This window comes from Eretmochelys imbricata, chromosome 8 (genome assembly GCF_965152235.1).
Source record: "Eretmochelys imbricata isolate rEreImb1 chromosome 8, rEreImb1.hap1, whole genome shotgun sequence".
Taxonomy (NCBI): Eukaryota; Metazoa; Chordata; order Testudines; family Cheloniidae; genus Eretmochelys; species Eretmochelys imbricata.
In genome coordinates, this window is record NC_135579.1 from 105,153,967 (window position 1) to 105,177,083 (window position 23,117).

Consider the following 23,117-nt stretch of genomic DNA (forward strand, 5'->3'; position numbering starts at 1 on the left):
TGGCTTAGCAGTGGGAGTAGGGAAGGAAGTTTGGCTGTCTGGCTAGAAATCTCTGAGTAGACTTTGATTTGGGGCTGGCAGCTTTGGCAGGGGGTGTCATGTCCCTCTCCCTCTACCCGTCTGCCTGTTGGATCTCTTTGCTTAGCCTTCGGCAGAGAAACCCATTCAAAGGTTCACGCGGTGGCTGAGGTCAAAGGAGCTTTTGGGGGGTCCACACCATTTGTTGCCATGGGCTGGAAATAGTGTTACTCACTAACTCTAATCTGCAAGGAGAGAGGAGGCTTCCTCAGCTTTGTCCAGGGGAGCAAAACTTTTACCCATGACAGGCAGTGGGGACAGATCACCAGTGGGTGCGGGAGGGAGTGACGTGGGGTTAACCAGGGTGACTCGCTGCCAGCTGCTCACAGCAGGAGGGAGCCTCGTCTGTGTTCACGGGGGTGGGAGGGATTGTCCCCAAGCTGCGGGCTACACAGGTGCTCCGCTCCGGGGGCTGTTGCAAGCCCCCGCCCTTTCCCACAGCAAGCGAGCTGTTTACACCCCTGACTTTGTTACACTCGAGTGCCCAGTCCCTTGTCTTTTGGACAGCTGCAGTGTACCCGATCCGTGGAAGCAGAGCACCCCCGTTTACCAGCTTCCCTCTCCTTAGCACCAGGCACTTAGACGGGTCCACACGAAAACCAAATCGCAGTTTCTTTAACAAAGCTTGAGTTCCAGATCCAAATAAAAGCAAGTGAAAGGAATTGGTTACAAGTGAAAGAAAAACCTAAGTTGCACTCTAGAGCCTGTACAAGTTACTTTCCTATCTGATAAAGTATTTGTCCCCCGTGATCAGTCCTCGCAGGGTTGGTCAGTCACAGAGGCGACATTCTGCCGGAGGTGAAGCAGGCGGTTGTGATTCATCCCAGGCACCTTGGATAACCTTGACAAGCATCACCAAGGGTAACAAAGGTGGCACCTGTCTTTTCAAAGAGGTGCTGCCGTGATCCTGGCAGATCAACTGGCCTGAAGCAATGATTGAAGTGGAAGAAGACACCCAGCCGAATGTGATGTGCTGGGGACAAACAGCCCGATTTCCGGGAAGGAAAACCCTGGCTGCTCTGATTGAGAATTCTGACCATGTCAGCAAAAGAGGGGGTAAAAGAGAATCTGCCGGCAGCTATTAGGCTTTTCAAAGGGTCTTTAACGTAGGCCAGCATGGAGCTTCGTGAGGAAACTTAACTAGTTACAGGGTGAAGTGTGAAGTTCTCTGGGGATTCCTCGGATGATTAGTGGTGAAGCAGCAACTGAGATCAGGGTCCTGTTGTGGTAGGTGCTGCCCAAGCACAAAGTTCCCGCCCTCAAGAGCTGTCAAGCTAACTAGGCAAGACACCCCTCAGGGTGGGAGAGGTAGGGGTGGCAGAGGGTACGTCTGCACTGCACAGAAAAACCGGGGCACCGAGTCTCAGAGTCCAGGACAATTGACATGGCTCGAGGGGCTGGGGCTGCTGGGCTAAAATTAGCAAGGTAGACATCCCCGCCTGGGCTCTGAACCCTGGCGAGGAGGGAAAGTCTCGGAGTCTGGGTTCCAGCCCAAGCAGGAACATCTACGCTGCTATTTTTAGTTCCACAGCCCCAGCCCAGGTCAATCGAGACTCGGTGCTGCTGGTTTTTCTTTGCAATGTTGACATACGCACAGGGAGGGGAAGGGTCTTGCCCAGAGTCACCCAGCCGGGTCACTTGGCCAGGAATTGGTCTCCTGAGTCCTAGTTGAGTGTCCAAGCCACCGGACTGCAGCTTTGTAGACTAGTGAAGAGTCAGAAAATAGAGTTGAACTAAACGGTCCATTTTCAGCGTGGCAGAGGGCTAGTAGTGGGGTGCCCCAGCATGGCCGGGGGGGCCTGGCACTGTGGTATTTATTAGTGCTCTGGGAAGGAGGTGAGCACGTTTGCAGATGACACAATGACGGAGGCTAGCCAAAACGAGAGAAGCAGCTGAGGAACATCACAGAGACCCACCAAGGCTAGATCAGTGCGATAGTAGCTGAAATACAATGCCAGCAAATGCAAGGGAATGCACATTGGAAAGAAACGTTTGAATGACTCCTACACATTGCTGGATTCTCACCTGGAAAAATCCAGGCATCTTTGGGGATCGCTCAGTGAGTGCTCAGTGGTCAAAAAGGCATAAAACCGGACAGGAAAAAGAAACTTTGGAATCAAACTGAATACAGAAAATATTATAATGGTATTCTATAAATCCATGGTATAGCCTCCCCTGGAATACTGTCTTCAGACCGAGTCACCTTTCAAAAGAAGACAGTGGAAATAGTGGGTGTTCAGAGATTGGTGATGAAAATTATTAGCGATGTGGAGAGACATCTGTCTGGCTTAGCGAAGGGAGGAATGAGAGGAGACATGATGGAGATGTACCAAATAGTGGATGGTTTGTAAATCGGGCACTGCTCTTTACTCATTCTCCTAATACAAGATCCAGGGGATATACAGGGAAATCTGAAAGATAACAAATTGTAAGCTGATAAAAGGAAATGTGTGTTTGTTTTTATGCAATGCAGTTAATCTGTGGAACCCACTGCTGCAAGATATGATTGAGACCCAGAGTGTAGTGAGATTAAGATTAGGGTTTGCTGTATGTGAGACAGTGGTGAAAACACTTGGACCCTGTCTATACTTGTGCTTACACCAGTGTTAGCACCAGTGCAATTCTCCCTGTGGTAGAGAATGACACACCTGCAACATAAAGCCATAAGATGTAATAAGGGGGCAGCCCTGTACCTGTCTGATTAAATAAACTGGACTACTCATCACCTGGCTTTGTGGTATGAAAGAGAAAGCAGGCCCTTTAAAAATAATGTTTTTGGACACACTTAATAACAAATAATTATTTGTACAAACCTTGTTTACGACTGGAAAAAGACCAGCCTTAAACTAGATTGTGGATTTATACTGGGTGAAAAGTGAAGGGCTTGGCTGGATTTCGTAGTTTAAATACCCCTCAAAGGCATAATTTTTACTTATATCTAGCTTGCAAACTGAGCCTGATTTAAAGTGGTGGGCTCCGAGCCAGAGGAAAGACCCGATCTGGGGTTAGTCTGAGAGCTGTGTCGCTCTGGAGGGTTTGCAACAATGCATTAGTATTTGAGATTAAGTCCCCATCATGAGAAACAGCAAACAGCTGAACTGTAGCCTGACCTTAATCTGCCTGGAGATGGGTTTATTCATCCACCCCCCACCCCACCCCGTTTGTTTACAATAGGGCATTTCCCCGGGTCTGGGAGGGGAGGGGGTGTTGTAGGAAATTGGAGAAGTTCTTTGATTCTTTGCAAACTAAGCTCTAGAACGTCCGTCCGTGTGTCCTTTTCAGGGAGGTGACCAGAGAGATTTAGGGCTGGAGGAAGCTCTAATAGCCTCCTTCCTCCCATCACCCAGCTGAAATCATTGTCTAGGGGCTCAGTGTAACCATGCTAGGCACATTTCCTTATCGTTCAAATGGAGGGTTATGTAGCAGTGGAGTGGACAATGTAACTAAATGCAAATCAGCATATCTGTAGGAGAAGGGGATATGTAGACTAAAACCCAGCCCTCTAAACCCAAGCTCCGGGAATGGTCTTGTCAGCTGATGTCAATTGACCGAAGGGCAGGTAAAACCTTTTTCCATTTCCCAGATAACATCCTGTCAGATTCATCCCAGTGTATCAAGTGACACATTCGCTTAGCACAACCTGCAGGGTCCTCACACCACTGCAAACGGAGAACTCTAGGCGAGTGGAGGTTTTGGAGTGAGGGATCAGAGTTAAAATATCTCCCAACGGTCCCACAAACTACCCTGCAAAGCAGCAAGGATTCCCAACACCTCAGACTCGTGGATTAGTTTGAGCCAAGACCCAGGGTGTGTCACACTGCAGTGTAGACACTTCCTACATTGATGGAAAGGATTTTTCCACTGATGTAACTAGTCTCCAAACTCAGGCAGACTCATAAGAACTTAATCATGTCCACACTGGGTCAGACCAACCTGGGGCGTTGGGGAGCTCTTTGCATCACACTCATCTAGCCCAGCAGCCTGTCTCTGACAATGGCCAGCACCAGGGAATGAACAGAACAGGCGATTTCCAGTGATCCATCCAGTCCCAGCCTCTGGCAGTCGGAGGTTTAGGGACACCCAGAGCATGGGGGTGGGGCCCTGACCACCTTGGCTAATAGCCATTGATGGACCTGTCGTCCATGAACGTATCTCATTCTTTTTTGAACCCAGTGATACTTTTGGCCGTCACAGCATCCCCTGGCAACGAGTCGAGCAGCTTGAACCAGAGACCTAATTGACCTAAAGACTTGATTCAAAGCCTGGGGGTCTGGTTTGTAAAGTTGCAGATCAGTCACAGCTCCTATTTGATTTCAGCGTTTGCAGGGGCTGCCCAGCGCCATTTGCAGGCCCGCTGAGTTACCAATGTTTTCAGCCCGAGAACTAGTTCCCATTTGTTCTTCATGAGATGCGTAGCTTAGAGACATGGCTCCTTCCTCTTAGGGCAGCCGTTGAGTGCAACCTCCATCCAGAGCCATGGTGTCAAATCATAGAATATTAGGGTTGGAAGGGGCCTCAGGAGGTCGTCTAGTCCAACCCCCTGCTCAGAGCAGGAGCTATCCCCAATTTTTGCCCCAGATCCCTAAATGGCCCCCTCAAGGATTGAACTCACAACCCTGGGGTTAGCAGGCCAGTGCTCAAACCACGGAGCTATCCCTCCCCCTGAAGGAGGAGCTGTTCTTGAACTCAGTTCTCACAGGCCACCAGTCCTGGCAGGCCAGTGTCCCATAACCAGCACCGGCACTGCGCCCCCCACCCCCCAGCGGCACTGATCAGCGTCGGCAGTCGCCATCTCAGCTGACACACCAGTGGCTCGCTGGGCCGCAGACTCGATTGAGTCTGGTGCCCGTTGAGGTGGTTTCTGCACATGTGCTGCAGAGGCTGAGCGAGCCTGTCCTGGAGCCCTGGTCAGTGGGTGTCCAGAGAGCCCAGCTGCCTCGGATGGCCTAAGCACTCAGCAAACCAGGAGGTGGTTTGTGAAACATTTGCCTTTGTGCATGGTAGCAGGAGGAGTGCTGGGAATGGAGGGAGGAGTGCAGATTGGTTCTCCCGCAGCCAGCCACCTAGCCAAACCAGAGTGATAGAGCTGCCTTATGTTACCATACGGTCAGAACCGGGCACCGTCTGTAGGAGCATCCTGCTGGTTAAGAGAATGGAGCGACCTCTCTCTGAGTCCTTCCCCTGGGGCCAGGCAGGACACAGCCCCCTCAACCAGGGCCACAGATGTTAAAATGATTTTGGCCAAGAGGGCAAAGTGTCAACATCTGCATTCATTTCTCTTCACTCCAGTTCATGTCTTGCCCAAAGCGCCGTCACCTTGAGCCTATTGGACAGCTGGGCTTTGAGTTGCTAATTAATCCTTGGGGGAAGATTGCAGGCTGAATAACGGGGATCTGGTCCAGCATGCAGCAGAGGGCCTGTGATCTGCGAGCTGCACAGCTCTCGGATGCTGACTGCTGGCTGGCAGGTTGCCATTGGTGCGGAGCACTGAGCTACCAATGTGATACCGACACCGAAGTCAGATAGGACCCAGGAGAAGATGCTCTAGAGAGCCTCTGTCCCCTGTTGACATCCAGTGCTTAAAATCATATGAAGACATGACCTGAGGGGAAGTGGTGAGGCTGCAGCCGGGAACCATGTGACTAACTTGACTTGCATGCATTCCACACGCTGGAGTGTCTGAGACAGCTGGGAAAGCCCAAGGCTGGGGTAGCTCCAGGCCTCCTGGATTTCTCTGAGATCAGTGCTAACTCGTTGCATTAATAAGAACATTTTTCACCCAGAATTGCCATACAGACCACGTGCGGAAAGGGATGCAGGCAACACTTTGGTCTCCTTGGCCTGGCACATCAGTAGAAGCATCTGTGAGATGCGGTCTCCTCTGGGGTAGAATATAGCAGCTGTTCTGCAGTGAACAACAATGCTGCGCCATAGGGTAGGACGGGAAGGGACAGAAAATATTGTATCCAGTTGACTCTGCAAGGGAGACGTGTGTAGGAATGTAATTACCCCAGGTGGGGTTGACAGCAGGGTTTTGCCCTCTTTTATACCCCTGCAATACCATTCCAGTCAGTGGGGGTGCAAGCATGTACAGAGAGCAACATTTGGCTCTCCTGGGAGCCAGGGCTAACAGCCCTGGTCTAATGAAACATGTCATTTGATCTTAACAGTCACAAATGCTCACAGCTTTGGTTTTGCATCTCATCTAAAAGACAGCATCTGCAGCCTCTTAGCGCTGTGCTGGGGCGTCGGTTCGATAGCAACTCAGGGAAGAGCACCACTGGCCTGTATCGCTACCATCACCACCCTCGTTTTTTCTTTTGCCGGGGCAAGTGGGCTCCTGTCCAGCCTGTGAGCTTTCCAAGTGTCACAACCCTGGAGAACTTTGCCTCCAGGACACAAACTCCAAGTGTCTCTGCTGAGGCCTGGGGACTTTGGGGGATTAAAACAAAAATAAATCAAATCTCCTTTTAGAATAGTTGAATGCAAATGGCCCGAAGAACAGTGGCAGATGAAATCCTGCTCTAGCTTTAAACCAGTGGGAATGTGTGTAGGATCAGAATCCAGTTGCTCTGTGGAGAGGCAGACTCACCGGCTTACAGGGTGGTTTTGAGCTTGCTTTGATGTGTAGTTCAAACAGTAGATTTGTCCTGGCAGACAGAAGTCCTGTTGAACAGACAGACAGGCTCCCCCACCTCTTGAGGTTATAATTTAGCTTCATTATGGAGGAGTTTTACTGGAATTTTTTTTTTTTTTAAAGCTTCTAAATCTGCCTTCTGGGCTCTGTAGATTTCCCTGCAATGGGCTGTTGATGCTGTTCCCAGCTTTCATTGCTGGTAGGAGGATGGAGGTGTTAGCTAAGCCAGCTAGCTGAAGCCAGATCACGCTGAATCATTTTTCCATGCGCATGTGGGTTTGTGTGTCGTTTTCTCTTCCCCATAGGGGCCCTGTGGGTGTGCGTCGTGTTAAATCCGCACTGCAAGCTGGAAGAGAAATCGTGCTGGCTCCGGCAGCTCCGGAAGTGGGGCGACATGGACGTGTGCCCGTTGGAGGACGGCAGTTACGGCAACGAGCTTCCCAACATCACCAACGCGCTGACGCAGAGCTCAAATCACAGCCAAGGTGAGTCAGGACTGCCCAGCTGGGAGGGCTTCACTGAGCCGTCTCCAGCAGGATCTCACCAGATGTGTTTCCCTTGGTTCACCTGCAGTTGGCATCAGCTGGATATAAAGGTAACAGAGGTACAGGCAAGATAAAAATCTCACTACAGAAAATTCCTTGTCCTGCGTTGAATTGTTTTTTGCCTGTATCAATGCACTGTACAAAAAATAGCCATACAGGCTGAGTGCAGCATGATAGCTGCGCTAGAATGGGTACATGCTTTAAAGTACGGGTGCTGGGATTTTTGAGAACTCATCATTAGCCTCAACTCCACTTCCATTGAAGTCAATGGGCATTTTACCATTGATTTCGTTAGGAGTGGAGTTAGGCCAGTGGCAAATGCGTTTGAAAGTCTCCTCCCAGAACAAATGTCCTAGAGGAGAGAGTTCTACCAGCTGCAGGCAGAGGGCACAGGAGCCCGATGTCTGGTCTGGATGCTGCCCAAGATACACACTAAGTTGGATGCAGGCTGCAACATAAACCTTGACTTCAACTTGGAAGAGGCTCATTTTGCTTCCTGCTCTGTGCTCAGACCCTGAAACGAGGCTGGTCAGTTTCACAGCCCGTTCCCATGTTCAAGTAGGAAGCTGCTGTAGAAATTTTCAATAGAAAATATTGTCTTCACTGGCATTAATTTTAAATGTTCATGAAAAAGTTCTGTTCTGTTCTACCTGGTTGTGAAAGAACCTAAAGATTTGACCTAAACTCCTTGACAGTGTCCCTTTAATGCCGCCAGCGCTCTGTGAATTTAGATTCAAGGGAGCAGTTGAAAAAGTGAGACAGGAATCCACTTCTGTGTGAATGTAAGTGAAGTTGAGCTCTGAAACCCTTGATGTAATATTTCCACAAGTGGGAGGAATTAGCTGATGTCGTAGAGACCTTGCCAGTCACCATTTTTTAAACCAGTTGTTTAATCTGACTTAATGCTCTTATATTTAGATTTTCGCTTGTGCCTTTCAGTAGCTAAGTTATTAACCTGGGCTACTGATTGCAGCGCAAGTGCAGAGCACGAATCAAGCAGCTTATTTGTGGGAATGTTCATTAGCACTAAAAGATTTTCTCAGACCCTGGCAAAGCGCTCGATCCCTGTAATTGTAATCACCTTTTTTTTCTTTGCTCAAAATAGACCTTAATTGAAACATGCGGTTCTGGCGATGTCTGCATCTGCTGCTCTGTAATTGGTCTCTGTGTATTTGATGCAGCCAATATGGAAAGGGGGAGGGAAGCAGCGATGTTGCGAAGTAAGCTTCCCTCTTCTGGGTGTAATTAGTTTTTAAGCCTTCCCCACTAATCATGAAGTCCCCCAGCTGACACCCCACTAGCCCGTTCCAGCTAAGCTCAGAACCAGATGTGCTCTCAACTTGCTAGACCTTTGTGTCTTAAATGCACTTTGTCAAGGACCATCTTAATTTAAAACAGGCTTAGCGACACTTGGCATTACGCTGGGGAGCAACCTGGCCTCCTGATCTGCGCACAGACCTGGGAGTCAGGACTCCTGCACGTGGTTCCCACCTCTGCTGCTGTCTCACTGGGTGACCTGGGCGAGTCCCGCGAGCTCGCTGGGCCAGATTTGGAAAGGTATCAAAAGCTGCAGATGGGTACCCAGTGGAGTGTCAAAAGCAGCGAAGTATCTGTCTGCATCTTTAGGCACCCAAATACCTTCCAAAATGTGGTCTGCGGTTTCCCCAACATTAAAATAGGGCTGATAGATTCCAAGGCCAGAGGGGACCGTTGGGATCATTTTGTCTGACCTCCTGTAGATCACAAAGCATTGACCCACCTCCCAGCAGGGTTAGGAGGTTCATGCATGTAAAACACTTGGAAGATGTAAATTCCAAGAACCCCAATGGTTGCCATGAGGTTTTAGTGTTTTGATTCCTGTAAGATAATGTGTTTGTAACCTAAACTGATTCCTGAAATATTCCTCCGAAACCAGTTCTGCGGCCTAGACTTGCTCTGGCTCTCTGGGGATGAGCATATGTTTGTTTTCCAGCTCTGCCCATTCCACTTCAGAAGTCAATCTAAGCTGCTAGTTGCCTTTGTTTCCTGATGGAAGCAAGTTCGGTCTGTTTATCTAGCCTGCCATAAGCTGCCCAGCGTTGGAGCAGAGCTGCACAGTGCTCTCCCCCTCGCCGGTACTTCCCAGCATTCCTCCTCTGACCCCCAGCAGCCCTAGCCAGGAAGGGATGTAGCATGACAGAAATTGAAGCCTGGAACAGCCAGGCCTGCCCCAATCCCTCTTTCATCAGGCAATAGCTTGCTACCAGTGCTTGGATTGGTCCCCAGCGTCACTCCTGTCTTGTGGTGAAACAGATCTCTGTTACAGGTCATGGTGATCACTGAAATAGACGGATCCCTTGCTGATTCCCTGCTCTGTTCATTCCCCCTGGGGCATCTGGCACCGGCCACTGTCGGAAGACAGGAGACTGGGCTAGATGGACCTTTGGTCTGACCCAGTAGGGCCATTCTTACGTTCTTAGTGTCAGGACTGGGATTCAGACTCAGACATTTTTGGTTCCAGACTCGTGATCAGACCATTGCGTTCCACTGCCGACCGTGGTACGGCCCAGAGCTTGTGACTTCAGGTGGAGGCTTTGTAGTGGGTTTGGTTCTACAATAGGATGTGCTGGTTTGATCCAAGCAGTCTTCAGCTTGGCTAAACGGAGCGGTTGACGTGCTAGGCCATGTAGCTTCCATCTGTATTAAAGATGAAGGGGGCTGCAGACTGGGGCAGAACCCAAGGACTGCCACAAACCTTCCGAATGGGCCCTGGCCCCTTCTGGCCTGACACGCCGCTGACATCTCCTCGAGCGGTGTGGCATGTGGTTCAGGAAGCTGGTCTGCCCCCATTTCCGGCAGCTCCGCGGAGCCTGTGGCCGAAGAGCGGACGAGCTCTTGCCAAGAGGAGATTAGAGCCATCTGATGGGGGCTCTGTTTGTGCACAGAGCCGAGTGGAGGGTGGAGTGGAGCCCCTCGGAGCTGAGTGCTGGGGCGGCCAAGGTCTGTTAGGTGGGTGGTGCGCTGTTCTGAAGGCCGGGGAGTTGAACCAGCCGCTGAGCGGGGGACGCTGAGTGCTGTTTTCTTTGCAGACTCCCTGGCAAGGCCGAGACGGACAGTGTTCACCCGCGCCATCGAGGGCTGCGACCTGCACTGGCAGGACAGCCACTTGCAGCGGATAATCAGCAGCGACTTCTACGTGTCCCCTTCGTACCAGCGGGAGGGTGAGAGCCTCCTCTTCAATTCGCAAGGACAGCCACTGTGGCTAGGTAACCCATCCCCCTTCGACCGTCTGCGCTCTGTGTGTGTCGCTGGGGGCCTGAGTGTAATGCCTTTTGCAATCGCCCCGAGCATGGGGACCCCAAGGGCCCTGCTCTGAGGGCTGGGGACGGGTGTGGAAGAGGATGTGCAACTTGAGTTGCTGTCAGTGCAGTGCCCATCCCCTGGCATCTGGGCACCTGGATCTCCATTGCGAGCAGCGGAACGAAGCTTCCACCATTCCCTGAAAGACGCTGCAGGGGAAGCCAGTCTGGTTCATTTCCTTGTGCACTGCAAGGCTCCTGGAAAGAGACCAGACTGGCATGGCCCCCAGCGCGGTAGGACCCTGGCCAGATCTCATCTCTGGCACTTAGCTAGAAACATCCTTTTCCCAAACCTCACTGGCTCTGGCCTGGGTGAGGTTCGTTAGCCTCAGCATCTCCGTCCAGTGCAGCTGCCACCGGGGGTGTGGTGCGGAGGTGGCCTGCCAGCTAGTGGACTTGTACGCTTTGACCGTAAAGATCCTGGGTGAAATCATGGCCATGTTAATGTCAAAACTCCCATTGACTTCGTTGGAGCCTGGATTCCACCGCAGGATATTGAAACGGTCTTGACATTGGATAAGCAGCTAGGATAGCCTAGAGAGTACCGCCAGGACGTGCCATGCGTCGCGAGCGGCATGTGGCAGAAAATGGCACATGCTTTCGATGGCGTGCATTTGGTTTGTTTTATTGCCGGACGGATCACCCCAGACTCTGAGCCCTGCTGCCCTGGGTCCTTCCCGACATTCCTCCCAGCTCCTGCAGTCCAAATTCTACGTATCCATCTGCTCCCGGGCCTCAGGAGTGGGGTGAGTGCCCTGGCCTCCAGGGAGCATCCAATGCAGAGTTCTGGTGGTGACATCCTTCATCAGCAGGGCTCCCATGGGGCAGAGTCGACCCCATCACCAGGCTTAAGACAGGTTTTCATCACCCCTGCTTTGGGTGTAAATTGTTGTTCTCCCTCGCAGGCATGTGGGGCTCTGTGACCCATAGCAACTGAGCGGTTTTGTTAAATGCCAGTGCTCGTGAGAGTCAGGCCTCACTTGTGACCTACAGATCTGAAACCAGCTCGTCACCTTGAATACTGTGTCTAGTTCTGGTCAGTCGATCTCAAAACTGAGCTCAGAAATGGGAGGAGGGGCAGGAATGGGTGATCAGAGCCCTGAAAAGACCTGTGTGTGCAGGGAGAGACTGCAGAAATGAGGCCTGTGTAGTGTAGAGAGATGAGTAAGGGGGGGAAAGGCAGCACGATATCAAACTGTGGCTGGGATAGAGAGGGTAAACCGGGCTCCCCGTTTGCCCTGTCCCATATCACAAGACCAAGAAAATGAAACAATTCAATGAAACAGGCCCAAGACATAAGTTAAAGACAACCCACATAGTTAACCTGTGGAACTCACTGCCACAAGGCTACCAGCGAGGCCAAGAGCTCCATAGAGAATAAATACGTACATTGGTGTTTATAAAGATCATCACAACATTCCCGGCTAGAGAGGGTGAAAAGGCTCTACGGCCTGATACGCTTTGGAGCATAAACTAGCCATGAACTGACCGAGTTAAGGAAACACCATTGTGGGGAGTTTTTTCCCATAACTGTCTCACTGCAGGGCTCTTTGCACCCTGCTCGGAAGCAGGGGGGCCCCGCTATTGTTAGGGACAGAACGCTGGACTAAGAGGGCCACAGTTCCTCGAGACCTCGACTATCAGAGATTGGATAATGGACTCCTCTTGCTTCACGCTAGTCTAGTAAAAGGACTTAACGAAGCACATTCTTGTCCTCATTATTTTTTTTAATAGCACTATTGCCTTGATTTTCCATTTTACATTCTCAGCCTCTTTCTGGAGGGTTTCCCAATGCCACGGAAAGCATCTGATTTGTCAGCAACATTTTAATGCTGAATTCAGAGAGAAGGCAAATATTTCACCCATTTAGCAAATAAACAGTAGAGGAAGCCAGTAAGAAATTCTTCTGCAAACCCTGCTGATTTTCACCTATTTTCACACGAGTGGGGTGTGCTCAGTGTAACGTATAAACCTGATTGGGATTTAGAGAGGGACTTTTGTGCAAAGACCCTCTGATGTTTCCTGGAAACAGACGATCCTGCTTCCACAGTTTTAGATTTTCTTCATTTCCAATTTATTTTCTTGCTAGGGACATTGCAGGAACACAAGGTTTTTGTTGTTCACCCTACAGTATGTCATGTCATCTGCTGCTGCTAATTTCTCTCTCAGAGTCATAATCCTCTCCGCAGTCGCTTGTGACTTCAGGTGGGGAATAAGCAGCGGGAGCAGATGAATTTCTAAGCAACTGTGATTCTGTTTTTCATGCAACTGTTCCTAATAATAAACCACCGGGAAAGAGAACAAGAAAATACACAATCGCTACAACTGGTTCCAGCGAGACATCCGGGAGGCAATTTAGAAGCCCAGATTGAAAGTCACGATGCAAAGCACGTGCCTGTGTGCAGAAGTTAGGAAAGCTGAAGAATTGTGAGAGGGGAGGAGAAGAGAGATCTCAGCTGAGAGGGTACACCTAGGAACTGTGAAAAGCAGAATCCTTTGTGGATAAATGTAATGCAAACCCGCAATGTTGGTTTGGCACTTAGATACTATGGTGCCTCCTAGATTAGATAAAGCAGAGCTTTGTTTCCTGGGGTACCATCCAGGGCAGGGTCTGGTTATTTATAGCTGCTGTTCCTAGAATGTGGCAGGAACTCCATTAATATTCTTGGCAAGCATCCCCGTATGGAGCGTTAGAGGGGCTGATGACGCTAAGGCAGAGAACGGGGGCTGGACTTCCAGGGAGAAAGCTCATCAGAAGCAAGCTGATGGTGCCGGGTGCTTTTCCTTCCTGCAGCAGAGTGCTGTGAATCTCTGTGCTCTTCAGGTTCACGAGTATGCTGTGTTTGACTTTGTTTTGCAGAGCACGTCCCTACAGCGTGTGCACGGGTTGATGCCCTGCGTTCCCATGGGTACCCCAAAGAAGCGCTCCGACTGACTGTTGCCATAATCAATACACTGAGATTGCAGCAGCAAAGGCAGCTGGAAATTTACAAACATCAGAAGAAAGGTATGGGCTGTTCCCAGACTGGCAGACCCAACCCTGGAATCAACCACTGTGCTTGGCCAGTATACTTGGGGCAAATTACAGTGGCCCAGCCTCACTCAGATGCTGCTGAATGCTGAGAGCACGGATGCCACGGAGCTGATCTGTTCTCTGCCGGGGACAGCCAGTGCTGCAGGGTGTTGGATGCAGAGCACTGCCCACCAGAACGCTAGCCCGGTGTGTCTGTCTGATCCCAGCAGCATTTGACACCAGGTTTTCAGATCTGAAAAATGCCCGAATAGCCTTTGATATTGGATTGCTTGGATTGTCGTGGCCTGGCCTTGACCCCAGAACGGCATGTCCGGGAGGGGGGGAAGCGTTTGTAGACAGGCCTGTGCCTCCCATTCCTGAGACATTCCTGCTGGCGTTCCTGAGTCACGTGCTGCACCTGTGGGAGCAGCACTGCGATCCCGCTTCCCCTTGCGCGGAGCTGAGTCCTGCTGGGTGACTAGTAACCATGGGTCACTGCTCAGGGGACCAGCCCCCAGGGTTTGTAAAATATGTGAACGAGCCGTTTATAGGGCTCCTGTTTATAGGCCTCTCGCACCATGTTTCTCAACTGTTTTGATACCAGGGACCAGCTGGCTGCCTTCCTAAGCTGTGTCCAGGAGCTCTCTGGGCCTGGTTGGTGAGAAACGCTGCTGGAGCACGCTGGTGCCGTTTCTCCCGTGCCTTCCCACCGGGTGTTGTTTCCAACCTGCGCGGGCCGCTCAGAGAAAATGGAATGAGTCAGTGATCTGCTGCTGCGGCTTCAGGCCTTCCACTTGCCTCGAGAATCCTCAGCGTTTCTGTATTTAACGCTCTGCTTCTGTGCCGTCCCCAGAATTACTGCAGAGAGGAGCCACCACCATCACAAACCTGGAGGGCTGGGTCGGGCACCCTCTGAACCCCGTTGGCTGCTTGTTCCTCACCTTGACGGAGGCTTGTAGATTAGAAGAGGAAAATTGCCTTGAAATTTCAGGTATCCAAGTCTTTCCCCGTCCAGACCAGTGAGTTAAACTTCCAGAGCTCCAGCTTGTCAGCTGCTGAATCCAAGACAGAGCTAACGGCTCCCCTGCTGTCGTACGCTTCGGGTCTCCCTCTGTGTTGTCTCCTCAAACTCCCTCCTGGTTGTCCAGCCTCTTCTCATCCCACCGCTCAGTCTCGCTCGCTCCCAGCTCTCCTGTCTCTCCACTTGCAGAGGAAGAGAAGGTGCCGTGAGGTACCACGACAGGGTCAGAGTTCAGTCTGTTTAGCCTACCAGAAGGTTCAGGGGTGGGTTGATCACAGCCTGTAAGTACCTACGTGGGGAACAAATATCTAACAATGGGCTCTGCCGTCTAGCAGAGGAAGGTCTGACAGGATCCAGTGGCTGGGAGCTGAAGCGAGACAAACTCGGACGGGAAATAGGGCATCGGTTTTTAACAGTGAGAGTCATTAACCAGTTGAACAGTTTCCCCAGGGTTGCAGTGGAGTCTCCATCCCTGACCATCTGTAAAGCCCGACGGGATGTTTCTCTAAAAGCTCTGCCCTGGAGTTATCTGTGGGGAGGTCTCTGGCCTGTGCTGTAGAGGAGGTCAGAGGAGATGGCACAACCATCCTGGCCTGGGAATCTGTGAACTGTCGTGCAGAGAGGGAGAACGTGGCGCCACCGAGGTGCAGGGTGGCCGCAGGCTGCGGCAGTCAGATGACAGAGGAACAGCCACGCCCCAGAGTTGTGCGAGGTCGCCCCGGGACACGTGGCCCTTCTAGCACGTTGCGTGGCGTTGCTCCATGGCACGTTGAACGTGTTCTTGTCCAACTTGGCTTGTTTCCCCATTGCTGGTAAAAGTGGGGAGGACACTCATGGCCTGGCCTGTTGCGTTGGCACGTGGAGTCAGAACTGTGAGGGTCAGGCTGGGTTTTCCGTCAGTCAAACGAGCAACGCCAAGCCACTCCCCCAGCAGCCGAGCGCCGGGTCAGAAATGCAGGTCAGTGTCCTCCCACGCGGGCTCGCTCCTTTGGGCTCGATCTCTGCGGAGCCGAGCATAAGCAATGAGAGAACCCTGGCACTGGGTGTGGGGGCGGAGAAGAGGGGCGCTGGGCTTGGGTTTCATGCTGGGTTCTTTCCCAGGTCATTCTCATTTCTCACCCTAGTGACTGCCTTCCCCTCTAGATGCCGGTGATGCCAAGCCCCCGGTGTATCGGCATGTGCCTGTGGCAACGGGCTGCCAGGACAGCGGCGAGTCCTACCTGTCCCTGGCCTTGGAGGTGGCTCTGATGGGGATGGGGCAGCAGAGGGTGATGCCCGAGGGGCTGTACGCGCAGGATAAAGTGTGCCACAACGAAGAGCAGATCATCGCCCGGCTGCAGGAGCTGGAGCTGGAGGCGGTGCTGGTGCAGACCCTTCGGAAGCAGTGTATCTTGCTGCTGGAAGGTGAGGGGGAGCTGGGCTGCACTGAGCAGCTGGTGGTGGTGTTGAAAGGCCGGCCTGGGAGAAGACGCGTTCTCCTTGCTCACGGTACAGGAGCCCAGGGGACCGAAGAGCTGGATTACGGCGGAGGGTCGCCTGCTGGGCCAGGGCTTCGACAAGGCACCAGTAATAACCCGCTGCCAAGCCCCAGTGTTACCAGGGTCATTCAGCCTTAGGCTGCCAGCCTGGTGTTTGAACTGTCCTTCAGTCCCTATGCAGCTGTGGGCCCCAAATTGTGGGGCACGCCCCCCAGGGGGGCACAGAGGAACGTTTGGGGGGGCATGGGGGGCCAGGGCCAGCCCCCGGGAAGGGGAGGGGAGGGAAGGAGTGCAAGCCAGCCCTGCTCCTGTCTCCCAGCCCCGTTCCCAGCCCCACCTGCCCAGCTCCACCCCCAGCCCCGGCTTCACCTCCATTCCTGGCCCCACCCCCAGCCTTGGTTTTCGGCTTCACTCCCAGCCCCAGCTCCACCTCCATTCCCAGCCCAGTTCCCAGCCCCGGCCCTGGCTTCACTCCCAGCTCTGGCTCCACCTCCATTCCCAGCCCCATTCCCAGCCCCACCCACCCAGTTCCACCCACAGCCCCGGCTTCACCTCCATTCCCAGCCGCTGCCCCCAGCTTCGCTCCCAGCCCCGACTCCACCTCCATTCCCAGACCCGGGCCCTGGCTGCAGCTCCATTCCCGGCCCCACTTCCAGCCGCAGACCTGCCCTCAACTGCAGCCCCAGCCTTGGCCCCCTTACCCTGTCTGTGTCGCCCCGCTCCCGGCCCTGGTTCCCGGTGTGGTGGCAAACAGGAGTAAGGGGGGCATGACCCTGAAAAGTTTGGGGACCAGGCTGTACAGGATTATACCATTAGCCGGGTGCATGACTGGTAACTTCCTCCTGCCAGGCACGAGGGCCTATGGCCACCCTCAGCACCCCCAGGCTAGGGGAACGGGCCAGGGACTGGCTTGTTCTTGCTGCTCAGATAACCCCGGAGTGCTCGCCTCGAAGGGACTGTGGAGATCGGTGCTGAGCGCATTCCCCAAGCCCCTGAGGAATTCAGACCCGAGAGGCTCTCCGTAGCCGGCTCTGGTCCCTGGTCCTAGCGTGGCTGGTGGGAAGCTGTCTGGCCGAGCGGCGCGGCCCCTGGCGGAGGCTCTGGTACAGTGGCTGATGCGGCTTTGCTGTCCTGCAGGTGGTCCCTTCAGCGGCCTGGGGGAAGTGATCCATCGGGAGAGCGTTCCCATGCACACCTTTGCGAAGTACCTGTTCTCCGCCTTGCTGCCTCACGACGCAGACCTGGCCTATAAGCTGGCGCTCCGGGCCATGAGGTTTGTGGGCATTTCTTCGCCTGGGGTTGGTTTCGATCCGATCTCAAGAGCAGCGACGTCACGCACGATATTCCCCCCCTGCTTCTCTGACCCGAGTCTGGTCAGTATTGGTTTGCTCAGGAGCCACTGCAGGGAGCTTGTGACGGCCAAGATTAGGTTCCTCTCATCTGAGAAAATGCCTACCCTGCAGCAGACGATTTCCTCCCATGGAAACCGCCCCATCTGCTGAGCTGGGCGAAGGTGCTGGGGAAAGGACCCAGGCACCGGCTGCATCCATCGGCGCGCCGGGCCCTTTCCCCGCAGCTGCATCCTGCAGCGCTATCTCCCACGGCGCAAGGAGAATGAAAGGCAGAGGAGATCTCAGGGCAGACTCTGCCCCCCAGCCCTGCTGGGCCTTCTCGCCTGGAAGCAGAGACCCTGCTCTCTGCATTCAGCTCCTTCTTTGAAGAGTGATTGGGAGGAGGATCGAGAACAGAAAAGCCCAGCGAGGAGAGAGAGCGGCCAGAGCTGGGCACCCAGCTGACCCTGCACTGATGGTGGCAGGACAACTGGCAGAAAGGACCCTCCAGGGGCCAGCCCCCTGATGGGCAGGCTCCCGCTTTCTGCGCTGCCTGTCAGCCCCCGTCCTTCCCTGGCCCCAGGGATTTGATCTCGGCCGGCAGGTCTGCGCCGGGATTTGTTCTACTCGTGGTTTTAGCCCTCGGAATTGCTGTTCCTGCTGGGTGTGTTACACAGCTAGACAAGCCCCCTCCTCCGGCTCCGTCCGCTCGCAGGCTGGAATTTAGCATCAGACGGGTGAAGAGAGGGATGAACGTCAATGGAAAATTACTCCCCCGGAATTGAGTTTGTGGGGCTCTCTCTTCTCCCAGCTGACACCTTGGCCTTGTGCTGGGGTCTCTGATCTGGGCTGGGACCTCCCTAGCTTTCACTGGAGGAATAGGGGCAGGCCCTGCTTACACATCTTCTGCCTTTCACTCCACTTGGCCTCCCTGCTTCCATAACCCAGCTGGTCTGGAATCCCCTTCGGGTTGGGACTCCAACCTGCTGAACTACTGATGCATAACTTCGCCTTCCTGGAGACGGAGTAACCGGCACTGCATTGTGTTGGGCCAGCAGACAGTTTGCTGTCTGGTCCAAATGGTGGCTTGCAGACGTGGCTGCAAACTCTAGCTTAGCGGCCGTGGCGGTCCCGTCCCCTGGCAGCCGTTTACCTGCTAGAAGAGCAATACCACATCTGTCACTTGTAGTCACGCCCAGTAGCACCTGGGTTTGGGTGCTGGGCGGGTGGGGGGAACCTGTGGTTTCCTGTCACCCGGAATGTCCACGGCTTTGGGATATTCACACGCGAGCAGGTAACCCAAATCCACTGCAGGGGCCTTGGAGAAATGTGGTGCTACTTCTGATCCCAGCCCTCCGGTTTAAGAGGAACCAGATGATTTGCCTGAAAGCTCCACTTAGCCCGAAGATGAAAGGAGCCCCAAGTGAGCTTTTCCAGCTTGTGTTTTCCTTGCAAGTTTATAAATCACTTGCCGGCTTTCGGCTCCCTTTCAAGTCTGTTTGAAATTGATCCTTGCGCCCATGTGTTCCCCGTGCAGCCTCGGGAGTTGTCGCACGCCTGGAATGCAGCTTGGTGCTTTGAAAGAGCTGGTGCACCAGGCTGCCTGCAATCAGCCCTCCTCATTGCCTGGGGGGAGCTAGCAGCGAAGGAAGGGGCAGGGCTTTGAGTTGGCAGAGAACCTGTGACTAGCCTTCTCCTGTCTCTCCTAGGCTGCCTGTGCTGGAGACGACCGCTCCCTCCGGAGACGTCACGCACCCTCACCACCTGGTGTCGGTCGTGCCCAGCAGGTACCCACGGTGGTTTACCCTGGGCCACTTGGAATCGCAGCAGTGTGAACTGGCCTCCACCATGCTGACTGCAGCTAAAGGTGGGTGCGGGGCCCGTCTTGCACCTGAGCGGATGGTTTCGTGTCAGACTGGGTAGCAGAGCCAGCACCCTTAGCGGGGGGCTCTTTCAGATGAACTTGGCTGGAGCAGACAGACTCCAGAGGCATGTGGCAAACTTCCCCATGATTTGGGAGGCAGGTGGGAGGGACCGTGAGCTGCTAGGGATCTGCAAGCGCAGTACTGGGAAGAGAATCACCCATGTAGCCTCCAGTGTGGCAGGGCGAGGGGAGTGGGACGTGGGACCATCTCGAAGGTGAGATCCCTCCTCCCCCATGGATCACCCCAGGACTAGGAACACAGGCAGGTGAGGGAGATGCTGAAAAAGGAAATCTTAGAAGTCCTGTGTTGCTTGGGGCCGTGGTCCCAAATCCTTTTCCTGATCAGCCGTCCGTGATGGCTGTTTGCATTCCAATGGTCGCGTTGTCCATCCTGCGCTGGCCTCGTCCTCGCGGGGCCCAGGTAGCACTAGTGTGTGCAGTGCACAGCCAGGGGTGGCTGGGGGGTAGGTGTTGCTCAGTGCCGGGGGCAGACGGGTTCAGTTTCTCCTGGGGCCCGATCTGGAATTGATGGAAAGATCCTTGTTGACTTCAGCGGGACTTGTCTCCAGTTCTCTGGCTGAGCGTGCTGGGGCGTGGCTCTCCCAGCTGGGTGAATGGCACTGACAGCCTCTGCTCGCGTGTCCTGTCCATTCTAAGAGGGCTGGGGGCTGCAGTGCGAAGCCCAGGAAGGCAGAAGATACAAAGCAAGAACCTCAGGGCCTCTGAGGCACCCATCCTGGGAGTGAAGGGGAGGGGGGCTAGAAGGTGGGGGTGAGGGCGTCCATCTCTCTGCACTCAGTATGTTCTCTTTGTGTTGCTTCCTGCAAGCAGACAGCGAGCGTCGGGGTGATCTTTCTCCATGCGGTTTTGGAAGGTGGAAGCAGCGTGTGGGTTTCAGCAAGGTCGCACCGTACCTAAGCCGCTGAGGGGTGGCGTGTGCTGCCACACCGTCGCTGGGGTCCCAGATGCAGAAATTGTAAAACTGCTGGCCAGGATCTATTGAGCTGGGGCGTGCTGACGAGACAGGAAGGCAAATGGGCTTTTTACTTTGTATTTATGAAATTTTCATTTGACAGGAAACCAGACCAACCCCCCAGGCCAGGCTGGAAAGGGAAGCAAATAAATCGTGATATCAGGCAGATGGGTGACAGGCCGTGATGTGCTTAGAGGGCTTGAAATCAGAGACGGTTGACAGGCTTCCGCTGTGTATCGATAACAGTGTCACTCAGTGCAGTAAAATCCCAGCTCCTAGCAGCCGTTCAGAACAGGAATGTTCTCCCGTTCCTTCACTAGCCTGGTGAAATGGCGGCCAACATCAGAACTATTCGCAGCCGTTCCTTTTCCCATCCCCTTCTTGCTTTTTCCAGTTTTTCCATTCTTAAGGCTCTGGTTTGCTCTCACCTCCCTGTGATCTCGTGGAAAGCTGAGCCCAGTAAATGAGGGATTTTATTTATTTATTGTGCATGTTCTCCTTTAGCCAGGTGGGATAATAAGTCCTCCACGAGGACAAAAAGGCCACTTGAGTTTGATTTTTGTTTTTCTTCCAGCTCCCACATTTTCCCCCCAAATGTTCAAATGCTGGAGCATGTCCGTATTCAATCCCATTTCGTTGCCGTCTTTCCGACATATGGCTTTCCGTTTTTACATCTGGTCGTCTGAGGAGGCTTGGCTCACGAGTCCCCGTCACTGCAGTGACTGCTGCAGAGGGGGCAGAAGATAGTTTTAATCATTTGTCATTTGAAATTTCTTTTTGATTTCCAAGTCCAGTTCTGCTCTGCACATTTTTAGTCACTTTTCATCATTCCTGGTGGATTGCATCTCCCAGCCTCCACGGCTAATGGGCTGTGTGCAGAGAAGAGATGTTTCTTTAACTGCCAGCCCTAGAAACTCGAGCTGGGACCCAAACAAGGTTCCTTCTGGGCTGTCGTCATCACTAGTATGCCAGGTTTTGCGGTGAAATTGACCACTGTGCAATCCCATTGTCTTTGCATTCTGCCCTCTGTTATCCATGTCATCCGCGGGGAAGGCTGAGGAGGGGCCCCATGCATTACCAAAGGCAGAGCCCGACCCTGCAGTTGACACAGAGTTTTCCTCCATCCAGGCAGGTGTGGGTGGAGAGCTCTTGCTGCAAATTTCCAACACTCAGCCCGAGCCGGATCCAAAGCCCGATGAAGCCAGCAGGTGCCTTTCCATTTACTTCAGCGAGTGGCAAGTTCTTCCTTGGCGCTCACGCTTGGACAGGGCTTATGGGACAAAAGAAGGGGTGTCACGAGTGGTGGGGGCATGTTCCAGCTGAGGGTAGAAACTGACAATGACGTCTGGCACATTCTTTGATGCAGCTCGGTTTACCTACAGGGAAAGTACGAAGTCCTGCTTTTCCAAACGCAAGAGGAGCCAGAGACAAAAGGAATCATTTCTTAGCTTACTTCCCCCAAACCGCCTTAGCCCACCCCAGAGCCAGAAAACTCTCTTTAGCCTTTTCCGCGGGCCCATTGTGCTCCCAGCTGCTGCTTGGCTTTCTTGCTTTTGCCTCTGTCTCTCAGTCTGCCCCCTGCTGGTCCTTTTACACGTGGGAATGCCAAGCCCTCCCCCGGTGCTAGTTTCTGGACAGACTAGTTTAGGAGTGGCCCCTTCACTGTTGCACGGCTATCTTATGTAACGGGCACATTCACAGGACTTCAGTTCAGCCCATAGCCAGGCTTAACCCAGCAGCTGATAGCAGAAGATGGAAGGTGTTCCTGTGGCAAGTCACTTTCTTTCTTAGTGTATCTAAAATTAAGAATTAACCACATCAGTTAACTGTATTGGGACTTTATTATCAGTAGGAGGCCCTTTATCTGGGCAGACTCTTGGATGGAAAAAATTCCGATTTCATGGCTGATGGTCAGGCTGTGGATAGATGAGCTAGAGCCTGAGATCAAAGCACAGAGGGAGGGGTTTGATTCATAGAATCATAGACTATCAGGGTTGGAAGGGACCTCAGGAGGTCATCTAGTCCAACCCCCTGCTCAAAAGCAGGACCCATCCCCAGTTAAATTATCCCAGCCAGGGCTTTGTCAAGCCTGACCTTAAAAACTTCTAAGGAAGGAGATTCCACCACCTCCCTAGGCAACACATTCCAGTGTTTCACCGCCCTCCTAGTGAAAAAGTTTTTCCTAATATCCAACCTAAACCTCCCCCACTGCAACTTGAGACCATTACTCCTTGTCCTGTCCTCTTCCACCACTGAGAATAGTCTAGAACCATCCTCTCTGGAACCACCTCTCAGGTAGTTGAAAGCAGCTATCAAATCCCCCCTCATTCTTCTCTTCCGCAGACTAAACAATCCCAGTTCCCTCAGCCTCTCCTCATAAGTCATGTGTTCCAGACCCCTAATCATTTTTGTTGCCCTTCGCTGGACTCTCTCCAATTTATCCACATCCTTCTTGTAGTGTGGGGCCCAAAACTGGACACACTACTCCAGATGAGGCCTCACCAGTGTCGAATAGAGGGGGACGATCACGTCCCTCGATCTGCTCGCTATGCCCCTACTTATACATCCCAAAATGCCATTGGCCTTCTTGGCAACAAGGGCATACTGCTGACTCATATCCAGCTTCTCGTCCACTGTCACCCCTAGGTCCTTTTCCGCAGAACTGCTGCCGAGTCATTCGGTCCCTAGTCTGTAGCGGTGCATTGGATTCTTCCGTCCTAAGTGCAGGACGCTGCACTTATCCTTATTGAACCTCATCAGATTTCTTTTGGCCCAATCC

The 23,117-nt window shown here is 53.0% G+C and overlaps 1 protein-coding gene across 1 annotated transcript in view; it reads left to right on the forward strand.

Moving 5' to 3' along the window:
- ZSWIM5 (zinc finger SWIM-type containing 5) overlaps positions 1-23,117 on the forward strand; it is a 154,023-nt gene that overhangs the window by 123,074 nt on the left and 7,832 nt on the right. The window contains exons 5-11 of the mRNA XM_077824978.1: positions 7,021-7,200; positions 10,329-10,505; positions 13,459-13,605; positions 14,465-14,602; positions 15,776-16,036; positions 17,248-17,383; positions 19,151-19,308. Of these exons, the coding sequence (XP_077681104.1) occupies positions 7,021-7,200; positions 10,329-10,505; positions 13,459-13,605; positions 14,465-14,602; positions 15,776-16,036; positions 17,248-17,383; positions 19,151-19,308 (1,197 nt within the window). The remainder of the gene's footprint in view (positions 1-7,020; positions 7,201-10,328; positions 10,506-13,458; positions 13,606-14,464; positions 14,603-15,775; positions 16,037-17,247; positions 17,384-19,150; positions 19,309-23,117) is intronic.